We start from the raw sequence: 19,696 nt of genomic DNA, 5'->3' as shown, positions 1-19,696 counted from the left end.
TCTTCCACTGTGAACATCGGACCAATAACAATCGCTCGCAAACAGATGTTGGCGCCACTTAGACGCACGCTTAGTGATCATTTGATAAGCAACAGGCTGATATACTAATTGCTGGCATCTGTGTTTGAGTATGTTTTCACTGGTGTTTACAGTAAGACGCTCAAATTCACCTGTCCCCCCCGCCCTCGCCCCCCAAGGCCCGACTATTCACCCTGTTGACAACCAATGGAAAAGATCACCTGCTTTGCAGGGCACACGCCATTACCTCGCTCAGTTAGCGTGACATAATCAACAAGTCTTGGTGACTGCTAACACATGTACGCGGTCACAACAGTAAACAATGGCCGCCTTGTGAGCCTTTTTCTTTTGCTGAACAAGTGGAATCCCACCCTCTTCCAATGTTTTTATTTCTGCACTCCCTCCCGGAATGTTTAGACCGGCGCGCATTCCTTGTGCTTAGTTAGTGACTTTCCCCAACGTTTGCAGGGTTTGGTTTGCAGGGACATCGGTCGCCGTATCGTTGAAGAGCTTGTAACCAATCTTTGTGGTCTTCTTCTGCTCATACTAGCTATAGATTGATGTCATTCTCAAGATTCTTCGCTTCCAAATAGCGTGCATTATGTGTTTGCCATTCCTGCCAGGTGGGGGACCCCAGAGGACCCTGACATGAGCCATTAAAGTTTATAAGCATGGGGCCCAGCTGTCAATCATGCAGACAGACTGCCCTTCCCAGCCCCCATCTCTGAGGTGAGCCCCCTAAAAACCCCAGAGAACCCCTGACCTCACTTTGACGGGGAGCTCAAGCAAGTGGGCTTTGAGCGGCTGGGGTTACGCCAAGTCATTTTTTGGCTCCTGCCCAAAGGCTCCGAAGGTCGATTTGGAGCAAAATACCCCATGCTTGGAATTCTCTTTAGTGGCAAACATTTGACTGGAAAGGCTGGCAGTGATTGATTATGTTTTCGTGCCATTGACAGTGCAAGATGTCTAATCCATTTGCCTGCGAGGGATGGCAGAGAATGATTGCTCTCCCAGTCAAAGTATTTTGGATGTCTAGCACAATGGAATTGAATGAGTTAATTTTATGCTCACATGATCTTATATTCAGAATTCATTTTCCTCGTCGCCTACCCTCATAAGAGTCGGTGGCGTGCTGGAGCCCATCGCCGCTAACGATGGGTAGAAGACAGATTACACCCTGAATTGGTTGCCAGCCAATCGCAGTGCACAAGGATACAAACAGCCATTCAGATATACACTCACAACTGGGGACAATTTGAAGTGTACAATCAGCCTACCATGAACATTTTTAGAATTCGTGAGGAAACCGGAGTACCCAGAGGAAATCTACCAAGACATGGATTTTTATACATTTTTATTAATTGCATTTTCCAAGTTAGGTATTTTATCCTTTACCAAGCCCGGGAAGGCCCACCGATGCTTAATTCCAAACACTGTAATCATTCACTTGGTCTGAACACTATCTTATCTCATTCTATAACACAGGGGTCCCCAAACCTGTCCTCAAAGGTCATTATCAGGACATTATGTTCTTTAGTGGTATATAGGCAAAAGACCATATAGTACTCTTCGGTTCTTATGGATATACCCGATCCATTAATGTGCTAAGGACATAGTGTGGCGTGACACAACGGGATTAAAGTATCCTTCTCCCCACACTGCTGCTTCCTTCTCCCCTGTGGACCCCTCCCACACTCTGTTTGTTCAAATTAAAAGAACTATTCCAACCTGGCTGAAGGAATCTAACTGCATCGTCCTCATCTTAGTCCTTAACTTTATATCCCCTGCAACAAAAATGTCGCCCTTGTGTACATCTCCATTTGTTGTTCTATTTTTAATCCACTGAATTTATTGGTAAAGGATGTGTCATGATGTGTAGTCTGAAAGCGTGTGTTTGAACATTCCAGACTTGGCGTGTATATTTTGGTGCGCACAGGCAGTTTCCATGTGTGTGTCCTTGGGGTGGGTCATTGTACAAAGAACATATTGTGGCTTTTTTTGTCATAACGTAGCAGGGCCCGGGTAGGTGTGGAACTGCCGACCATTTCAAACGTCTGCAGCTTTAGTTGCCATTTCATTTCTTGGCCTGTTGTCCAAATTCAAAGGTGAACTAGAGGTTACGGCAGTTCAAGTGAGGTTACATCTGCTCACCTGTGATGCTGGATTTCCACCGAACAGTTCCAGCGACACCAATTCCAGTTGACCCTGAACATTTTCTTTCAGATTTTTGACATTTTTTTCTTGTTTGTTTCAGTTGGAGCCTCTTCCAGAGGAGGTGTTGCATCAGAGACCAAACGCCAACGCCATCCAATCGATGGAGAAAGTTCTCGAAGCTCACAGTGAGTGCATCTTCTAAGTCGTACGTGATTATTGTCATGTGACAGCAGCCATCTTGTACATGATAAAGACGTATTATTGCGTGCAGGTAAATACTGGCGCTCGCTACAACGCTCTGCCTCTACGCTCGGCTGCTCTTTGAGCGAAGCCCGAAGACGAGACAATGACGAAGCCGAAACCGTCTCGGCGATGGCGTCGTTATCTGTCGCTAACAAGCACATCGGAAAAAGGTGTTTCTAATGGGCCTTCTGGCTTTCAAGTTTGTATCGAAAACTTATGCGCCACAGAAATGTGATTTTTGTGCTTTTATTTCTACATGAAGAACAGGGATGATTTTTTTCTGTTTTTTTTTCCCCAAGGCCTGTAGTGGAACCAATGGAAGAGGACGCCCCAATGTAAGGAGGTTTCATTGCCTTTCATTTTTTGCGTGTTGCCCTCGCATCGTGTCGCTTCTCAATACCACTCCTCCCCCACTTCCTGTATTTTCGTGGACACGCAGAGAGGGATCGTAAAAAGCATGATGACGTAAATCTACCTTTCAAGGTCCCAAGCGACTTAAGGCTCAACTAGTGGAAGATGCCGCCGTTGCGCAAACCTTTAGTGCCAGTAATTTTCCAACACTCGTCTCATGTTCTCATGTACTTTTTTGAACGGACATTCGGAGAGTCTCCGTCCTGCTTTCTAGTCCTTTTTTTTTCTCGTGCACGTTTTCATCGAAACCCACCGGAGGATGTTAAGAATGTGACTCTGCACTAAGGATGGAACATTCCTGCTTTTTGTGTTGATTATCGGAAAGAATGAAACAAAGAGATCAATTTGGTGACATTTTTTCCAATGTGTTCTCTTTCCAAAATAATTGACAGTGAAAGATAAAAAATATGATTTTGTGCCTTTTTTGTTAGTGTTTGAAATAATATAGATATTTTTTGTATACTTGCTTAACTCATCGTCTGTCATAGATGACAATAGATCATCCATTTTGACTGGGAGGAATTCTTTCATTGTTAAAATGGCTGGATCGGTGTCAAGAGTGCCCTTGATTTCAAGAGATATGCCTTAAAACCAGGATCACCCCAATTCTACAAAACTTGGCCAGGCATCCAAACTGCGTGTTGGTAGGCTTGTTAACGTTACATTCCCGCCAGCAAGACTTTTAACTCTGCTTTTACTTGTTTTTCCTCCTCTCATCAATTTGAGAAATATCCATTGGAGTTGCCAGGGAGGTCATTGAAAGTAGCACACACTGTAAAAAAATAAAAAGTCACTGTGTTCCACATTATTATACATTTAAGGAAATATAAAGAAACAATTGATAGGGATGCGTCTTCCCCTGATCTTAACCCTATGGAAAACTACTTGCATAAAACAGTATTTGTTTAAATGACCTTGAGTTCATGGAATGCAAAAAATACATTTATTTATTATTTAACATTATTATTATTAATCTTCCAAATTTTTTCAACATACTGCCATTTGTTCGTCCTCACTCTATCAATAGAATTGTGAACTTTCGTCTTCGAAATTAAACGAGGGAGATAAATAAACTAAACGTCAGTAATATTACAACGTCAAATGATGTGGAACACAGTGCATTTCCAACACTTACCGAGACGAATATTTCAACAAAACGGTGTCCCAGTAAATGTTTGAACATGTGAGGGCAGAACGTGTCGTTATGACAACCTCGATATACCACCTGGGAGGTTCCAGAGGGGCAGCTGCTTCAACATCTGCAGCCCAAATGGCTGCTTTTGGTGAATGTGGCAGGTGTGTTCATCTAATACACTCAACACATGTTGGGTTTTTATTTGGTTTTTTTTTTTTAAATCATCTTAATTATGTTTTTTTTCTTACGTAGTGAAGAAAGCTTATGTGGTGATGCCTTGAGATATGAATCTAATGTGTTGGTGACCATACTCATAGCTCAAAACTATATTAAGCAATGAAAATACTATAAATCAGTTGCAAAATCCCCCAAAAATGAATGAAAAAAATGTAGTTAGCATTAAAGTAATGTACTTTATCTTGTCATTTTAAATTAGCAACAGCCATATTAAGTATGTTAGTTTTTCCAGTCAATACTTTGCCTCATAAGAAAGTACATTTTATTATAAAAGTTTGATTAGTCGCCTCCTTAAAAAATATATAATATTAATCATTCACTCAGCGGCTGCCACTGACAGCCATAGATTTCCAATCCATTTTGACTGGGAGGGAAAAATACATTGGATGATAAGCTAGTGCCAGTTTTACATATTTGACAAGCATAGATAATAATTACAGTGAATGCCATATTCCTGGCAGGTTTTTTGAGGACTGTGTCATCCTCCCATCATTGCAGTGACATTTTTTGTTGTTGTATTTTTATCATTTTGTATATTTTGTTTATATTGCCTTGTGTTACAAGTTGTGTTTTCAAGCTGACAAGACTGATGAGGGTCTGGAAATGGACCGAGGGTTTTTTGTGTGGGGAAATGTTTCTACTTTGTATACAATTGTGTATTGTCTGTTCATAGTAGAGTTCTATATATATGAAAAAGAAATGATTACTATATTCTATAACGATTATGTACGTATATTGTACGTTCCACGCAGTAGGTCCTTGACGGGGTTGTTACTGAAGCCGCCGATCGCTTTCCTCGCTTTCGGTTTGCTGTCCTATTGCGCTTATTATGGGCTGCCTTTTTGCTCAGCGATGTCACCTTTTTGGACTCATTCATTCCGCTTCACGTAGTCGCGCACATATTTGTACTTTTCCAAACTCTCCTCATCTTTTCCTGTCTTTAGATTTTGATTGTAGAAGAACATGCGTTTTTGTTACATTTTAGTAATTGAAGAACCCTGAGACCAATATTAAACTTGGATTTTACAATTCACAAACTGGACTATATGTCGTGGTCTAGAAAAAATATAAAAGTTACACACCAGAATGTATCGTTAAAAAAGGGGAAACATTTTAGTGGGGTCTTAATGTCTAAATTCCATGCAGTCAACAATTTTTATAAGAGGTCAATTTTCCATCATCTCTCTGTGAGACACCTCTTATAAATAATGAATATATATGAAACACCAAGCCACAGGAGTGTGATTTGTCACGATACTGCTTGTAAAAATGAGTTTGGAATTGAAATATCCCAGCTCCCCCGTGCAGGAGCTGCTTTTCTGCTCCAAGCTGTTGCGCGATGTTCCCAGAAGCTTTTTCACAGCGGTGCCAGTTATCAAAACAGTGGCAGACTCTGGTCCTCTACCGTCGAATGATTTCCTTTCTCCACCGGAGCCAAAACTAGCAAGCGTCTGACGACTCTGTCTTTCTGGCTTCGCCGTTAGTCTTAACACAAAAGTCTAAACCCGTGTAAAATGTGCAACATTCCCATTTCTTAGAATTTCCATTTATTATGAGGAAGCATATCTTAGTGTTGGGAACTTTTTGAAGTTCAGTATATCTGGTGCAGGAAGTGTTTTTGTGGGCTCTGACTCTATTTACTGATGACTCTCATGTACTACAAATGCATCATTTTAACCTGTTGGCTGTTCTGTTGCCATAACAGCAGTTAAAGTGACCCTTTTCTTTTCTTTCTTCTTATTCTCATCGTGAGGACCTCAAGTAAAACTTGACGCTAAAAGGCAAAATGTATCACGTTAAATGCAAAAATTATCAACTTAAATGTATAAATCATCACCTTAAAACGTAATTGTCACAATACAAACTTACCGTATTTTCACGACTATACAGCGCATCGTATTTTTAGCCGCAGTGTCGGTAACGAGTGCTATTTCTGTATTTTACACACACAAAGGACGCACCGTTTTTATAGACGCAGCCAGGCATGGCAAAACATACACCAGTTTAAACATACACGCTACACCCACACGCTAAAAACACGTTTTTAAAAAGGCAACGGAAGCAAAACTGAGTTCGGTTGTACTTTATTTAGACATTTTACAACTTACTCACGTCATCATCACCCACAAATCCATCAAAGTCCTCATTTTCTGAGTCCGAATTGAACAATTGTCCAACTGAGTCATCGAAAACGCTGAGTTTTATACGTTCGTCCAGGCGGCCACAATCCATTCGCAAATAGTAGCTAGCTAGTAGCTAGCGTAACTATTCCAATGCTGTCTTCCATGCTTCGTAAAGCTGTGTTGATGTTGATCGCCAGGCCACCATCCATTGGGTGTATTGACAAAAGAACTATATATCCCAGCAGTCACTGCGCAGTACTTTTTCTACGGGAAAATAGTAGAGTCGGGGGCTGCTTGCCGTAGTTGTGAGAGCTGTAGAGGATGGTGTACCCTATCGACTGATTTATTTTATTTTATCGTGATAACAATTTTAGTATTGGTCCATATATAAAGCGTACTGGATTATAAGGCACCCTGTCTATTTTGGAGAAAATTTAAGACTTTTATGTGCGCCTTATAGTCGTGAAAATACGGTAGTGATGTTGATAACGACTCAATATATTCTTAAAAATCTATGTAAAAATCAGACCATTCTCTTTTTCCATTTAACTAATGGCATGGCACTGTATATTAAACCGAAACTTGATTATTTTGGAGTTTCAGATTAAAGTAACTACCTGTAAAGTAACTCAACGGAAGATCTAAATGTATAAATGCTCATTTGTTTCTAGCGATATCCTGTGATTCGCTGGCAACAAGCCGGCGATGAACGGAGCCCTCTTTGCGGCTCAATTTTATTCATTAAAAACAACAAATTCAACCAAGAAATGAATGTTTGCTGCCATCGTTGGGTATTTAGTGGCTAAAGAGTCGTCCAACTCGACATGATTTATTGTAGCTATCGATCTGGCCTGAGGTCAGCCATTGAGTAGCATCAACAAGGGTCCCCCAGTAGCGTTGACGGCATTTCGCCACCCATCGGGGAAGGTCAGAGGTCGGAACTTGTCTCCAAATAAACAGACGAGAATCCCCGTCGGTGGTGGAACTAACGCAAAGACAACACATTTCAAAAGCAAATACAAGCACCTCACCTCCTCTCAAATAAACACATTCCAGTGTGCCTTTGTCTCAAGTCTGAATTAAGAGACTACGAGTGTCAACAACAGCCGGCAAAGCGGATTCTGTAAACCCGTCAGATTGTGTAAATCAGCGAGACGTCAAACACACACAGATTTTCTGCCACGGACGTTGAAAGACGTCCAATCCATTTGAACTGGTATAGTTGGCTGCCATCGCCTTCATTAGCAGTAAATGTGATAATTGTGCCTACATTCATCATCTGCACCGCGCGGAGACGCGTAACCCCGTGACCCGACCGCAAAGTCGGGTCAGAGTAGAGGTGGAGAACGTCGCTTCTTCCTGAAGGCCTGCCCGCAAGATGGCGGCCGGCATGCCCCCACAATAAAGCAGCGAGATGTCATCCCGTTTTGAAATATGGCGACACCCCCCTCGAAGCTTCACTATCTTCGTTTTCCCCTTTGCGACGTTGCGGTCTGCGGCCTCGGCGTCTGCCGTCGTCCGTTCTCTCTATCATTACGCAGCCACCCATGCGTGTGTGTGTGTGTTTGTGTGTGTGTGTGTGTGCGTGAGTCGTGAGGCCGCATCCACCCAGCTGGACTCATCACACAGCACATTTTAATTGCAGGTTGCAGTGTCTAAATGAGTGATGCCGCGAGACTAATTACAGATGACGGCCATTACGATCGTTTTTGGAGCGTCCGCAAAAGAGGCGTGGAAAATGGAGACCGGAGTCAAGAGTTGGCGGTGGACATCAATCATGAGAGCAGACAAGTAAATGTTAATGTCCTTTTTTACTTAATGTAATTTGTTTTTTATGTGTTAACGTTGGTTTGTGTTTATTCGCAAGATAGCAGCAGTCGAGTCGGTATTTATCAAGCAAGTCGGCCATCTTTTAAACCTCAGCCGCAAAGCATCTTTTAAAATAGTCTTCTCTATTTTAATAACTCATTTACTGTTTCCTCATCATTCAAATTGGAATGTTTACTGTAAATTACAAGAAAATTGTCAGTTATGTTTTCCAACTGGACTGACGCCGCCACCAATTTTCAATTTATATCTGTCTTCTTTCAATTTATCACAATTTGGTTGGATTTGTTTTTTGGCCCTATCTATTTCATTTAGAAATATTTATATATTTTTTTAATTACAAGTGGATGTCAAATGAGGGCCGCAAATATTGTTTTGAGTTCCTCTCCTGTGAATGTAATCCAATATTTCAGAAAGAAAAATCATACGATAAGAATATAAATCATTTGTGCATGAAAGAGAGAAAAGTTCTTTCCAAAAGATGTTCGTTCCACTAGTTTGAGTGCAGCTTGTGAGTCAGATTATGTTTGAGAAGCTACGCACACGGGACTTTACGACCGCAGTAGTTTAGTCTGCTGTTGGGTGAATTGTTTACAAATGGAAAGAGCGGTGTAACCGGCACGGAGCCTTGAGGTACACCCTTAGTTCATTCGCTACCGTTGACGGGAAAAGGCCTCCCAGTCAAAATGGATTGGATGCCTATCGCCGTCAATGGCACTGAAACAACAGCAAGCCTCCCTGTTCAAATATTCGTGCTCGAGTTGTTATTTCGCCTCCGTTTCCTGTCCTCTTCGGGGGTGGTCCGGCATGGCCGGCGAGTAAAAGTCTAAACAGAAGTATGCGATTGGGCTCCTGAAATAGTGCGACCTTCTGACTCACGCTGACCTATGCGGCCATCGCTGCTGTTAATGAGCCCAGGGGAAATTCTGCTCATCCCTGAACAGAAAAACAAGCCCAAGGCACCTGCCTGAATAGCCCCCGCGGACCTCTTCCATCAGGTTTTGCAGCCCGGGGAGAAGCGCAGTAAAAGCAATCCAAACAAATAGTCCAGGAGACACAAATTGTAAGAAAAGAAAAATAAAGCATACAAAGATGCCATTCAAACAAGCCTTGAAAATATTCCTTGGTTAGATGTCGTGTTCCAGGCCGAGCTCTCACAGAATGTGTAATTATTGTTTGGCTTAAGTTAGAAATAAAGACACTGATCAGAGATGATTACTTCAGGGATACGCAGGATGAGCGTAATGGAAAATGAAGAAGAAAAAATGCCAAGTAAACTTTGCATCCAAACTTGATATGCATACTTTTTTTCTTTTGCTTCTTTGAATGCAAATGTCATGATGAGTCATGGTGGACTTCAGGTCAAATAAATACAGCAATGACCGGTTACTACCTACGTGTCGTGACAAAAACTGTCTTTGCGTGATCAAGATTTAGAGCAAAAATGCTATTGACAGGAACTGACAGTTTCAATTATGACAAAAATGTATTGCTTTCACGCCAGGAGAAAAAAACGTTCAAAATCACGCTAGAATACGTTCAATTTCAAAGATTAATTTGAGACGTTTGTTGTTACAACGTGGTAAGGGTCACAATTTAACCTTCCAATATTATCCTTATACGTTTGACATTCTTCCGTGATAGGATTCATAATTTTACATGCGTTTTACATATAACCTGAGAAGCTTGAGATTTATTGTCATAAGTTTCATGTATACCACATGAGTTTCATGAATAATCTAAGCAGTTTCCTGAGTTCAAAGGATAGGTTTAACTTTTTCCAGGGTGTGCACACTTTTACTTTTTATCAGTATTTTTGGTTTCTATTTGATTGTACAAATTTAACATTTTGATCGTAGTTCTCATTTTTCAACACCACATAAACCTGGCCTTTTAACAGGGATATTTACTTCACATTATATATGATTTGGTGACTGACACATAACATATATGTTTCTACAATCATAAGTCCCAGATGTAAAGTACTTTGACACCCCATCTGTAAACAGGCGGTGAGACCAAAGCAGGATTTTGGCAACGGCGAGCCTCGCCTCCAATCTCTTTTCATCGAATGTTAGTATTTGCTCGCAACACTCTTTTAAGGGGGTGCCGAGTGTAAACCTCCACTTGATTCCATTTGCCTGCTAATGAAAGTTTTGTAGCTTTTTTCCATCTGATTTTACAGGAAACATCTGGACGCGTCGGCCCGGCGAAGTACGCCGTGTGGCCTCGGGCGATGGCGCGGCGCTTAGCTGCGAGGGTCTGCAATAATGAGCGGGTATAAAAGGGGCTCATGCCAGGAAGTAGGACGGGATCTCAGACCACCGCGTCATAAGTCCATGCACAATACGCGCTCACCTGTGATTTTTTTTCAATAGTCCTATTGTGCCCTCATAGAGTATACAATGAAAAAAAGGGGCGTCCTGTCTGTGGTATAATCCAGATCAGCATTACAGCACTTAAGTGTGTCCTACTTTTATATAATTACTATATACTTGTATATTTATGTGCCAAAGTCCTTTATTTGGTGTTTAAACAAAGACATGATTTGCAAAATTAAAGATAAATCCGTCTTTTTGAAGGGGAATGAGTGACTGGTTAGCGCGTCGGCCTCACAGTTCTGGGTTCCTGGGTTTGATCCCCCAGGTCGGTCCTTCTGTATGACGTGTGCATGTTCTGCCGGGCTTGCATGGTTTTTCTCCGGGTAGTCAGGTTTCCTCCCACATCCCAAAAAACTACATTGAAGGCTGGTTGAACACTCTAAATTGCACTTAGATGGGACTGTCAGTGTGAATGCTTGTCCATTTTCTGGTGGCCTGTGATTGGCTAGCCACTGGTTCAGAGTGTCTCCCTTCCTGGTTAGCTTAGTTAGCTGGGATAGTATCCAGCACCCCTGCAATCCTTGCGAGAATGAGTTGTTCGCAAAATGAATGAATGCCTTTTTTACTACATTGGGGAATAAAAATGCATTTTAACGCAACATGCATGTAAGATAAGACATTTGTGCCATTGCCAACTGATCAGAATGATTAACAGTTGATCATTTTATGTATTAAAGAGGTTAGAAAATAACATTTGACCTTTTGCAAAAGCTCCATGCCCCTACACACTGTTCATACATTTGTCAAGCTTCAAGCCTCACTCAGACATATCAGAATCAGGCAACAAATTAAGCCAATTACAAGCAGGTGCCAAACTGTTAAGCACCTCCCACAACAGAATCTTTCCAGAAAGTTTGCAGGATGTCCAGGAATCACTAGTATGTTGTTTTGAAATGTTTTCAAGTTTAACAAATAGATCTTATCAGTGAGTTAAGAGAGCAAGTTGCTGTTGTCACAAATGGAAAAAGAAGAGGATCCAATACAGAAGCTTGAGTGAGGTAAGCATTTAACCCCTTTTCTGCCTAGTGATAGATACACAAACAATTTTGGCCATCTGATCAAAAAAGACTGTTAGTCTATCAATATCAATGCTGTCAATGAGTTTATCCTTCCTTGTAATGCTATTCATTGCTTGGGGAAAAATGCACCAGATTTTCTTGAAAAATATGTTTTAATAAATAAGCAAAAATGTACAAACAAGACTTTAGAAAGAGCGTGCAGGGGCCGCGGTGGTCTCTGTCAATTTGTTTTGAAATCTTGAAAAAGTCTTCAGGGTTCAGGGAACAAATGATGAATAGATTTTGATCCTTTTCCGTACAAGTCTAAGCCATCGTCCCAACTATCATGTCCATAGGCTCCGCGATAGTCCATTTTGTTTTTTTTATAGACAGTCTGCAAGAGAAAAATGGAGGAAAAATGATTATTATCTTACAGGTTGATTGTGTTGAAATCACATTCAGGTGAAATAATGTAATGAAACTGCTTTATCTTTTTTTTTAAAACAAATAAATTCCATGCATATGTTATTGGCTGCCACTGACAGTGATTGACGTCCAGTCTTTTTGGCTTAGTTCAAAAGGATTGGACGTTTCTGGCCGTCAGTGGCACTAAAACATGATCAGTTAAATGACAGCCAAATAGATGAGATCATTCCATCCTTTTTTTTTCCTCCTCGCAAGAGTGTCCTTACTCAAAACACTGTGTTCAATGAAAGCTTATGTTTAATTTAATTTTATTATGATTATTATCATCCGGCACTATACTGCTTTGCCACACATCCCTGTGGCGTGTGAGGCCTTTTGCAGCTGCACTTGGCTGTTAGACGCTCGAATGCGTGTAATAAAAAAGAAAAAAACACATTTTGGACTGGGGGAGGTGTGAATAAATCAATCGTACTGGTATTTGCACCATGGATTGGCATTTAAATATATTGTTACTACCTTCGTATACTGTAGAGTAGTTGACCACATATCTTTGTGTATGTGTTTTCCCTTTTTTGTGCAAATAACGGCTATGAATGATATTCCCGACACTGTAAAATAATATTATTTACTGTATTCTTTTTCCTTGCATGCAAAAATGCCCCATAATGTTTCCAAAGCCATGTTTGTCATGTGAGTGAATACATTATTTAAATGGGAAAGTTGGATCAGATTGTTTTTGCTCTAGGATTAAGGGTCATTTGAATGTTTTTCATCTGCTTTTGTATTCCTTTCGTGAATCGAATGCAACAAGACTGAACATTTTAAAAGCGATATAGTTTATGTGATGGGGTCATTCATCATTTTCTATTTTGTCGCATTTTGTATTGTTTTGTTTGGCATTATGATGTTTATGATTGTGTTTTGAAATCAATTTTAAACCTTCTCTTGTTAATATTCTGTAGGGAATGTTTAAAATGACTATCCGGGTAAAATTTCAAAATGTAAATATGAATACATTTAAAACCCTACATTTTTATTTTGTGTTTGGGTAACATTACTGGCGTCATTCCATTCTCAAGGCATAGAATCAAATTATTCAGTTTTTCAATTGATTTTTTAATTCAATCCAAAATTTTCCTGTATTTTTTTGTATAATTTATCGTTCCCCATCAAAGAATAGGCACCTCTGCTCAATCATAGATATAAAAATGTCATAGACATCTTGCATGAAAGCAAGCTAGTGTGATTTAATGGGTAAAATAAGAAAATTCTAATAGAAATTATCTTTTTTTTTAAATAGTCTGAGTAAAAAGCTCGCATTCGTTTGGAACAGTAATAGGGGATTCCTCGATCCAAATTGGGAGTTAGTTAACTCACCTCTCCGTCCATCGGTCGTTCAGTGCGTGGCGGACATGGACCAGGCGCCCTCCATCCTCCACACGGAGAAGGCGTAGCTGAGTCTCTCGTGGGCCACGTAGCTGCAGCTGGACATCTTGTTGTCCATCTCGTCGCTTTGCAGCACCTGACACAGGAAGTCGATGTATCGCGACGCCAGCTTGAGCGTCTGAATCTTGCTCAGTTTATCCGACGGCAGCGTGGGGATGATTTTACGCAGCGACGCGAAGGCCTCGTTGAGGGACTGCGTCCGTTGGCGCTCGCGCACGTTGGCCAGCACGCGCTGATTCTGGAGTTCTTCGTACGATTGGGGTCCGCCGGAGCCGGTGGAGCCGGTGGAGCCGGCCGGGCTGGGTTTTTTGCCCCGCTTGGTGAGGGGTGCCGGGCTGCCGGGGCCGCTGCCGCTGTCGTCGGCTCCGGACTTCTTGCTGGGCCTCCGCTTGCGGGCGCAGCGCTTGTTGTTGGGCCGCCGGCGCTCCGGTTCCTCCTCGCTGGTGTTGGCCAGGCTGTCGGCGGGGGACAGCGGGGAGCTCGAGCCCTCTTCCATTTCTCGCTTGAAGAAATGCAAGGGCAGCGAGGAGAACACGGCGTCCACCTTGGAAGCCGTGGTGGCGAGTCGAAAAGCCCCTCTATACCCCCTTAAAAAAATAATTTAAAAAAAAAAGTATCCGACAAGATTTGAAGAAAGAAGCCCAAGCCCGATCCGAGCGGCCCGGCTTGCTCAAGAGCACAGTTGTGGCCGCTGACTGGAGCTTGGCATGACTTCTCCTCGAGCGCGCAGGAAGTTTTTCCCTAACTTTGGAGGGGGGAACCTCATCCCGGTTTGGGATGCTAAATACTTGGGAGGCTGGAAGGGGAGGGATTTTTTTTTGCAGCTGGAGGGGGAGCTTGCAAAGAAGATGAGGATGAGGATGTTGCGTGCCCTCCTGTCTCATTTATTAGTATTTATACACTCGATTGCAAGTACAGTGTGAAAGATAAAGATGAGTGGAGAACAAATAGAGAAACGTGTAAAAGCTTGAAGGCGGTCATAGCCAATAAGGACTGTTTGAATGATTATTGGGAAAGCCAAGCATTTCTTTACATGGAAAGTGACTTTTTGCAATTCAAAAACATAACTTAAAGGCAATACATTAACATTTTGCGGTCGTCATGGCCACGATATGTATATGATCCAAAATCTCCTTATTTGAATTATAATTATTTTTTCAAATGCTTCTGAAAGCCAGAAAGCAGGAGATCATCCTAAATTTGTCTATGTGCATGCCTCCATGTTGTTCATGTGACATGTCATGTTTCTTCAGCACACATGGCTCACATTATAGCTTCAACTTAAGCCAAATCAGCTGACTGGACTGCCATAACGTAATGCTGAAAGTAACTGAAAAATAAATCATAAATACTCTTTCATTGCTCTGAGGTTGTAGAAATGATACTTGTTTTAGTCTATGAACAAAAATCAAACCGCTCACTTGATGACCCAATAAATAATGTTTTTTTATTGCTCGTTAATTAGGCTTATTATTTCTCAAGTCGAATCAGTCATTCGTCAAGCCGCGTCACATTAGGAAGCAATTTGGCTCATTTACACTCCCAGAACTTCAACAAGACTGTCTCAAGTGTCCCCAGTGGATATTTGGGTAGCGCCGGTGGCTGCAAATGAAGTAGAACCAAGTATTCTGTCTACGGATGTTGGATGGATCAATTTATCATATTCCATGCCAAAGACTAGGTTACGTTCCAAGTTCTTTTCACAGGCAGGGGTATAAAGGATGTCTAAAACTGAACTTCAAGTCTGTAGACAAGGTTAACTTGCTCCCGGCCGTCCCGGTTCAAAAGGACTAGAAAGGATAACATTTAAAACATGTTTTCGTTTCCTTTTTTTTAATGGGTACTGAAGGTCCAGATGAAAAAACTGATCCGTCAGATTAAAAAAAAGTGAATTTAGGCGAGCATTACGAGACCATGAAAATGCACTTTTGGAAAATCTGTCTGATGCCATCCAGTCCTGACAACTACGCAACGCATCCTTTTGTCTTTTGCTGCTTTTCAACTGAATCGGGACCCCATGGGATGGGAAAATGGAAGACTGACTACAAACATTCGCTGATTCTGGAAAAGTCTTTTGAAGTCGACACAGAAGCCCCCCCACTATTCCCCTCTCGCATATGTGAGTGACGTTATGGAAGAGATGATTTGTTAGCGGCCTCCGCGAGTGGAATTTTGCCGTGCGTGTTTCTCCTCCTTCTCCGATTCGACTCGGCCTTCAAGCCCCGCCGACGGCGATGACTCTCGCCCCAAACGATCTGAAGGCGAATGTGTGCTCTGTATACATTATCACCTGATTATCTACACCTGTCTCTGGGTGCGTGCCCTCCGCTGTGGATGTGTTTAAGTGTTTCAAGATGATCTTTGGCAGAGGAAGCCTCCAGCTGCTTCTCATTGCTCACAATACACACTGTCGTTTACCAGCCCCGCAATCACTTTTCAAGCTACTTGCGGCCCCACAGATGCTATTGGAGCAGCTATTTTGCATCCATACCGCTACCAAATATGATTCGCTACTTGGTCATGCAGTGTCTTGTGCGATGTCACTTCAGCCAGCTCGTACAGTTCTTGCACTGGTTGGCTGTCCACCCAATCCCATGATCCCAACTTTGCACCAGTGATTTTCAAACCTTTAATACCATGCATCACCTCCAAAATTAGCAACAGGATGAAGATTGTTCAAACCCAGTTCTGTAGTAGGACCATGAACAACAACAATATGACTTAAACATATCTAGATGTACTCGATTATTGCCATAAAGTGTCATAAAGTTAAATCTCAGTAAATATTGCTTAAATGGGATCAAAATATTCCTTCATGTACCCAAATACTCTCTAAAGTGACCTTAAAAAACTTTTGAATCTACTGAAGCATTCTGTGAGACTGTTGAAAATACTTGTAGACGTACACAAATACTCCCTAAAGTATCCTAATAATAACTTTTTTAATTTTACTGAAACATTCCTTAAAACGGGTCTAATTGCACTAAGATATTCATTAAAGTGACCTAAAACTAAACCTACTGTTGCTAGGTCTTCATTTGTGAATCTAGCATTTTTGGTAATATTAAAACATATATGATCGTCGTCATTGTTGCTTATGATGTTTCTAATCTTAATATTGTTCTTCACTGTAGAGAAAATGAACTTCCATAACTGAGATGTGCTGTTTTAGGGGTACAGGTATTGTTAGGATTCCTTTTGTTGTTCGCACTGGCATTTTGGCATTTGAATTTGTGGGGGAAAACAAATAGACGCATCTGTTCCACGGTGCGTTGCTTTTCCAGTAAAGTGTGACTCACTCTGGTCATTCCAGAATAACAACTCTCACGTCAGCCTTGATTGCAAAGTTAATTTCGAGATCAGTTGACACCAGAGGATTACATCACGTCAAAGGAATAACGCTGTGATTAAAAAATAATCATTTTCCATCCTTAATTGCACACTCATAAACATCGCCATCCTTTGATAGAGCAAAAGCGCCAATGACGTTTTCAGCCTTGATATTAAAAGGCAACGGTCTGGGCCGCAGTGAACGAAACAACAGACAGGTACGCGTCGGCCAATAAAACCGTAGGCGACAACACTCCCGAATTCGCTCTACAGTAAGCAAGGGCCCATTCATTCATATCCAGACTACGCTCGAGGCTGATGACAAGGTGTTTCTGAAATGGCATTAGGGGCCTTTCATAAAGTTTTAATTGGGAGTGTGTAGCAGCTTGAAGCATTTAAGCTTTGTTTAATACAATGCAGACTCACTGCTTTGTCTCCAGCGTGGAAGGAGGCCCGGGATACCAAGGACCCCCACTGTCAGTGTTTGCTTTGAAATGTGAAGGTGGAGAGCGAGGCGCAGGGGAAGTGGGAAAGAATAAGCCCCCCACCCCACCATCTCCTAAACACATATAAACATGCTCTCCTGTCCCCGAGTGTACAGTACACTCCTAAATAGCTATACAATACAGCCAACATACCAAGATGGTGTAATTTTACATTAACCTTTAGTATAGTAGAGTAGATTTGAGTAGTATTTTATAGTAGAGAATACGCATTTGGGAATATGGCAAACCACAAACTAGAAACCGTAGGACGTTCATTTGACATTTTAGTATATTACTCCGCAAAAGAAAGGGCTTACAATTCATTAGAAGTGAAGATTCTCTTTAACTTCCACTTCCTGGCTAAACTCAAAATACTTTGGGCAAGATGTCAGAAACCAACTTTTTCCACACTTATATGACTAGAGCTGGATAAGGAAGGCTTGCAAAGTCGTGTCTGACATGAGTGAGGCTCAGAGTGGCCAAATTACCGCAAATCCCCGGTCCTCGGCTAGTTCTATTACTGTCTGTGGCCGTGACGAAATTCAGCTGGCTCTTGATGGATTTGTTGCCCACATCGGTGCTCTCTGAAAGGATATAGACAATCGTGAAGCACTGGTCCAAATGCCAGGTTCTTTTTTTGGCTAGCTACAAGGTGTTTCTGGTTGGTGAGACCTTTGTGAAACGCTTGACCTATTCTTCCAAAAAGAAAATGATATGTAGAAACTCCTAAAGCAGATATCCTTGACAGATGGGTGACACCAAATTGCTCGATTTCTCACCTACGTCGAAAACGCTCAATCATAATCCAAAAAAACAGGATCATAACTGCTTGGAGCAGTTTTTTCCTTGCTTTAGTTCACTAAGGCTGCCACCAAAACCCTAGTCAACTCAAATACCCTTCATGGCCTTGACAGTTACAAAAAGCAGTGTCTCTGGAGCAATTATGCTGCTTATATTGTAATTATATCCATTATGATGTACTACTTCCAGGATCTGAACTTTAACCGGCCGTATTGAACGGGGGATGGTTCAGGACTTGATGATGGGGTCAGAGTGAATTTGTTGAACAAATGACAGAAGGTTTGTGCACTTGGGTGCTGTTGGCGCAGCCCCTTGCACAAATAACGTCCCGTAATTAGCGCTGCACTTGTGACCTGGGTGCCAAGGTTAACATTACGGTTGGGCCCACTTTCACAGCGCGATGAGGGCCACGGCCAGGTGCACCCCTCCACCAGCCTTGCACTGTGCTAATGCATGGGAAGGCCGTGTTGAGGGTTTTCGGAGGTGGGGTAGGTGAGAAAGTGTGGGCAAACGGCAGCGGTGTTGATTTTGATGATTGAACAGAGGACATGCGGGGTGAAGATCAGCGCATGTCAACAAAGAGGAGGTCTTTACAGTCCACTGTCATTTGCCCAATGTCACCTGTGTCACCAAAAACGGGCTGAAAAAGCCTAAAATTTGGCTTTTAAGACTTTGATTTTTAGGAGTCTTGTTTTTGATAGTCACGGAATGTAGTGGGAATGATTAGATTTTTTTTCAAAAAAAGAAAAACTTTAAGGAGTGCCACAGGGATCAATGTTAGAACCTCTTATATATTGTCAACCACTAGTCAATCACATCATTCTGATTAATATTGTGTTTGGGGAATTAGGTACGTAGGGTTAAAAGATTGAATAGGGTTATGACTTTGGAACAAAATTAGCCACTTTAGAGTTCAAACATACAGATACATAGTAAATCACTTTTCCAGATTTGGTCACGTGACATTCACGTCAAAGCCGTTGTGGCCTTAATCTCGATTTGAGTGTACAGGGCGGTACTGGACAAAATGGAGGCCCCTTGAGGTGAATGAAAATGGGAAGACTGCTCTGTAAAATAGATTAAGGCATTTGCATTGATATCAATGCGGGAAAATGATATTAGACTTACGTCTGTATGAGGAAGGCTGAAAGAGGGATTTAAGAAAAAAAGACCCCCCTTCCCTAAACAGCACTGCCAGGCTGTTTAAGAGCAAGACTGATGGCCCTGTGAGCTCACATTTCTAACACCTCATAGAAGCTAAGAGGCGGCTGGTGTTTACTTCTCTCCATGTAGTCTGTTTTTCCTGGTCACCAGGAGGCCCGTGTTCCCAGATCACCCAGGGAATTAGTCAATGTTGCGGGGCTCATCTGCACGGCCCCGTGCCACTCGGGGTCCTTGAATGCACTCCCCTGGGGACCCGTTTTAAAGACGACACCACATTTTTCCTTCACGCGCTAAACTCGTGGTCTCGTGAAGATTAGTAATGAGAAAAGCAGGTGAGCTTTTTAACAAGGCTTTCACAGCTCTTTAAAGTGCCAACATACCGAGTCGCCATGGTGATTGCTAATGGCTAGTCAGCATTTTTTTTCCCAAGGACGTACGTCTAAATTTTTGCACTTTAGATTATGATTTATTATTTGATGTCTGTTGAACACATTTTTCGAAGCAGACAATTGTTCCA

General features: G+C 41.9%; 2 protein-coding genes across 9 annotated transcripts in view; one reads left to right on the top strand and one right to left on the bottom strand.

The window, feature by feature from the left end:
* hdac4 (histone deacetylase 4) overlaps window positions 1–19,696 on the top strand; it is a 99,390-nt gene that overhangs the window by 59,549 nt on the left and 20,145 nt on the right. For 5 of the 8 annotated variants that reach the window (XR_013304526.1, XR_013304525.1, XR_013304524.1 and 2 more), the window contains 5 exons: window positions 2,273–2,357; window positions 2,444–2,585; window positions 2,715–2,750; window positions 7,967–8,112; window positions 10,158–11,527. Coding sequence is in view for 2 of the 8 variants with exons in the window: in XM_077616469.1 (XP_077472595.1) it covers window positions 2,273–2,357; window positions 2,444–2,585; window positions 2,715–2,750; window positions 7,967–7,988 (285 nt within the window). In the remaining 6 variants the exon portion in view is untranslated. Of the gene's footprint in view, window positions 1–2,272; window positions 2,358–2,443; window positions 2,586–2,714; window positions 5,236–7,966; window positions 8,208–10,157; window positions 11,528–19,696 lie in introns of those variants that run through there. The other 3 variants (XR_013304522.1, XM_077616469.1, XM_077616470.1) reach the window with 3 other exon arrangements.
* Window positions 11,702–14,150, bottom strand: twist2. The gene is made up of 2 exons (XM_077616475.1): window positions 13,331–14,150; window positions 11,702–11,921 (listed from the first exon to the last, which is right to left on the bottom strand). The coding sequence occupies exon 1, from the start codon at window positions 13,893–13,895 to the stop codon at window positions 13,350–13,352; it is 546 nt and encodes a 181-aa protein (XP_077472601.1). The 5' UTR covers window positions 13,896–14,150; the 3' UTR covers window positions 11,702–11,921; window positions 13,331–13,349.

The sequence above is a fragment of the Stigmatopora argus genome, chromosome 13 (assembly GCF_051989625.1).
Source record: "Stigmatopora argus isolate UIUO_Sarg chromosome 13, RoL_Sarg_1.0, whole genome shotgun sequence".
Classification (NCBI taxonomy): Eukaryota; Metazoa; Chordata; class Actinopteri; order Syngnathiformes; family Syngnathidae; genus Stigmatopora; species Stigmatopora argus.
This window is presented reverse-complemented; position numbering and strand designations above follow the sequence as displayed.

What these genes read in the sequence shown, in the direction of transcription:
- twist2 (XM_077616475.1), bottom strand. Translation starts at nt 13,895, where the DNA reads ATGGAAGAGGGCTCGAGCTCCCCGCTGTCCCCCGCCGACAGCCTGGCC.